Source organism: Austrofundulus limnaeus, unplaced genomic scaffold, assembly GCF_001266775.1.
Source record: "Austrofundulus limnaeus strain Quisiro unplaced genomic scaffold, Austrofundulus_limnaeus-1.0 Scaffold4, whole genome shotgun sequence".
Classification (NCBI taxonomy): Eukaryota; Metazoa; Chordata; class Actinopteri; order Cyprinodontiformes; family Rivulidae; genus Austrofundulus; species Austrofundulus limnaeus.
In genome coordinates, this window is record NW_013952406.1 from 1,701,751 (window position 1) to 1,704,162 (window position 2,412).

At 36.9% G+C, this 2,412-nt stretch overlaps 1 protein-coding gene across 2 annotated transcripts in view; it reads right to left on the minus strand.

Moving 5' to 3' along the window:
- Window positions 1–1,850: 1,850 nt before the first annotated feature.
- The window catches only part of ppp1r1b (protein phosphatase 1, regulatory (inhibitor) subunit 1B), a 25,291-nt gene continuing 24,729 nt past the window's right edge, over window positions 1,851–2,412 (minus strand). For both annotated transcript variants that reach the window (XM_014022833.1, XM_014022826.1), the window contains exon 5: window positions 1,851–1,967. In XM_014022833.1, coding sequence (XP_013878287.1) covers window positions 1,867–1,967 — 101 coding nt within the window. In that variant the 3' untranslated portion in view covers window positions 1,851–1,866. The remainder of the gene's footprint in view (window positions 1,968–2,412) is intronic.

The window sequence follows — 2,412 nt, forward strand, 5'->3', positions numbered from 1 at the left end:
GTCTCTTGGAGGAGAGACGAAACGTTTCATTAGAGAAGAACCCGTCCAGAGGACCTATACAATTTTTTTTCTTTTTGTCATGTACATTTAGTTCATTTGTGTTATTTGGACATGTTTACCTGTATGGTTTTGTTTTGTGCTTTATTGTGTTTTAAAATAAATTATATAAAACATAATCACCAAATAATAATTTAAAAAATGCATACATGGGCTGAATTAAAGGGAAAGAAATGTTTATTTTGATGTCACAGATTTGCTCACATAAAATCAACCACAAAACATTGAGAAACWAGAGAACAGGAAATAAAAGACTAAATAAGTGAGTCGGTTTAAACAAGTTTTTTTCTCAGTTCTGATCCAGGAGCAGAAAGGAACCGGTGAAAAAGAAAAACAGTCTGGAGGAGGAAAGACGACGACGTCGGCTACAGAGCCTCGAMATCCAACTTCCTGCTCATCCAGTCAGGTTACAGTTAAAAAACAAAACAAAACAAAAACAAACAAAAAAAAAACATTTCACAGAGTTTTATTTACAAACATGATGCATTCATCTGCGGCATAAATGCCTTCCTCATACATCAGATCTCAGCTTTTCACAGTTCGTTCGATTTAATTAGACAAACTGGAACTCAACATGTGTTGAACTTGACTTTTACACATTTTTATTTTTATTTAAGGATAAAAAGAGCAGAGAGTTTGTGTGCAGACGGAGCTCATTTTACTCCAAATGTGGTTCTGTGCTCTTCTTGCTGAGCTCTTCGTGGACTTCAGATTAGAAAAATAGCTCCCAAACAACACGAGAGAACAACGATAAAACTAATKTTATAAAATACTTAATGTATAAAAGCAGGTTTGTCTGAAAACTGCTAAACTTAGAATTAAATCTACCAATATTGTTGTAAATTTCTAATAAATCCAGCTCAGATGGGTGAAGAATGGGGGCAGAAGATGAATATTTTTTGGAAATCAGAGGTAGTTTCACCTTTTGAATTAATCATTTACTAAATCGTAAGAATTAATCCTCACATTAATGTAGTAACTTTTAATAAAAGACAAACATTTTGGTATTTTTTTTAACCCTCCTGCTGCACTATGGGTCAAATCAATCTATGAATGAAACACCAAGGGGACTTTAATAAACTTTCTTCAATTAAAGATGGCTTTTCAAAATAAAATGAATCGTAAAGAACAGCTTTACCCCAAACTGTGAAACAGTGAATTTATTAATACGTGATTACAGAAAGTCTAAGTATTTAATAAAACGCAGTGATAAAAAGATGAGAAACACAGACAGGAGTTAAAACGAGTACAACATCCTGAATATTTATCTAAAATAGATAAGAGTCGGTCCCAGCGGCAGGACTTCCAACCCTGTCGAGCTTCACTTTCACCACAAGATGTCGACACACACAGAGGAATGATGGTAGGCCTTGATTTCAAAATAAAGCAGGACACACGCCTCACGTGTTTAAGTGCTTCCAGAAGATTTATATGAGAGACGTGAGTCTTCAAATGTACCCGAGAATCTTTAGAGAATCACTGGAAGCAGAAGAAGTGAAGAACGTCTCTCCCTGACCTTGACCCCGTCATGTTTTTTTAATTTTTTATAAAAAAAAGGGACCAAAGTGGCGTCGGTGTTCTGCTGTCAGTGGATCATTCWTCACCTGCTCATAAACATCTCGCTAACTCCCGTCCTGTCCTCGTTTAATCTTTATTTTTACCCTTTCAAGGTGAAGTAACACAGAAAGCTCTCCGTTCCTCCGACTCACAGCTCGTCCAGCGTGACTCCGCGCRTTTCTTCGTTTTCTTACAGGTTCCTCAGATCCAAAGCCCTCCAGATTTCCCCCCTCGCCCGCCCCCTTCGCCCTCTCAGTTACTCCCCAAACTGTTCTCCTCGATTTTGTCCTCCTCTTTCTCGTCTTCCTCCTTCGCCGTGGAAAAGTGGCCGGTGGCCGGCGTCTCTGAACGATCTGAGGAGATTTAAAAAAAGAACTGGTGTAAAAAAATAAATAAATAAAACTGAATGAAGTCATGAAAAGTTTGTTTGCTTTTTAGTTTTGGTTTGAGGTTTGTTCGCAAATTTGTTACAGATGAACTCTGGTGGAAACTAACTGTGATTATTTCTAAAAATCTCACATTAAAGTGCAAATTTGGCCAATTTTTTCTCACAAAAACTCCCAAATTGAAACCKGGGGTTTGAACCATTGSCCTTCTTGCTGTGWGACAACAGAGCTGACCACTAAACCACTGTACACCATTATTACCTGTTATTTGCATGTGTTTGGAAGTTTGTATAAAATGGAAACTTTTTAAAAAGGCCCAACAAAGAGGGTCAGATTTTTACACTGCAAAAACTTTCCATCTTACCAAGTTTTAAAACCTTATATCAGCCAAAAAGTCTTTTTGATCTTGTTT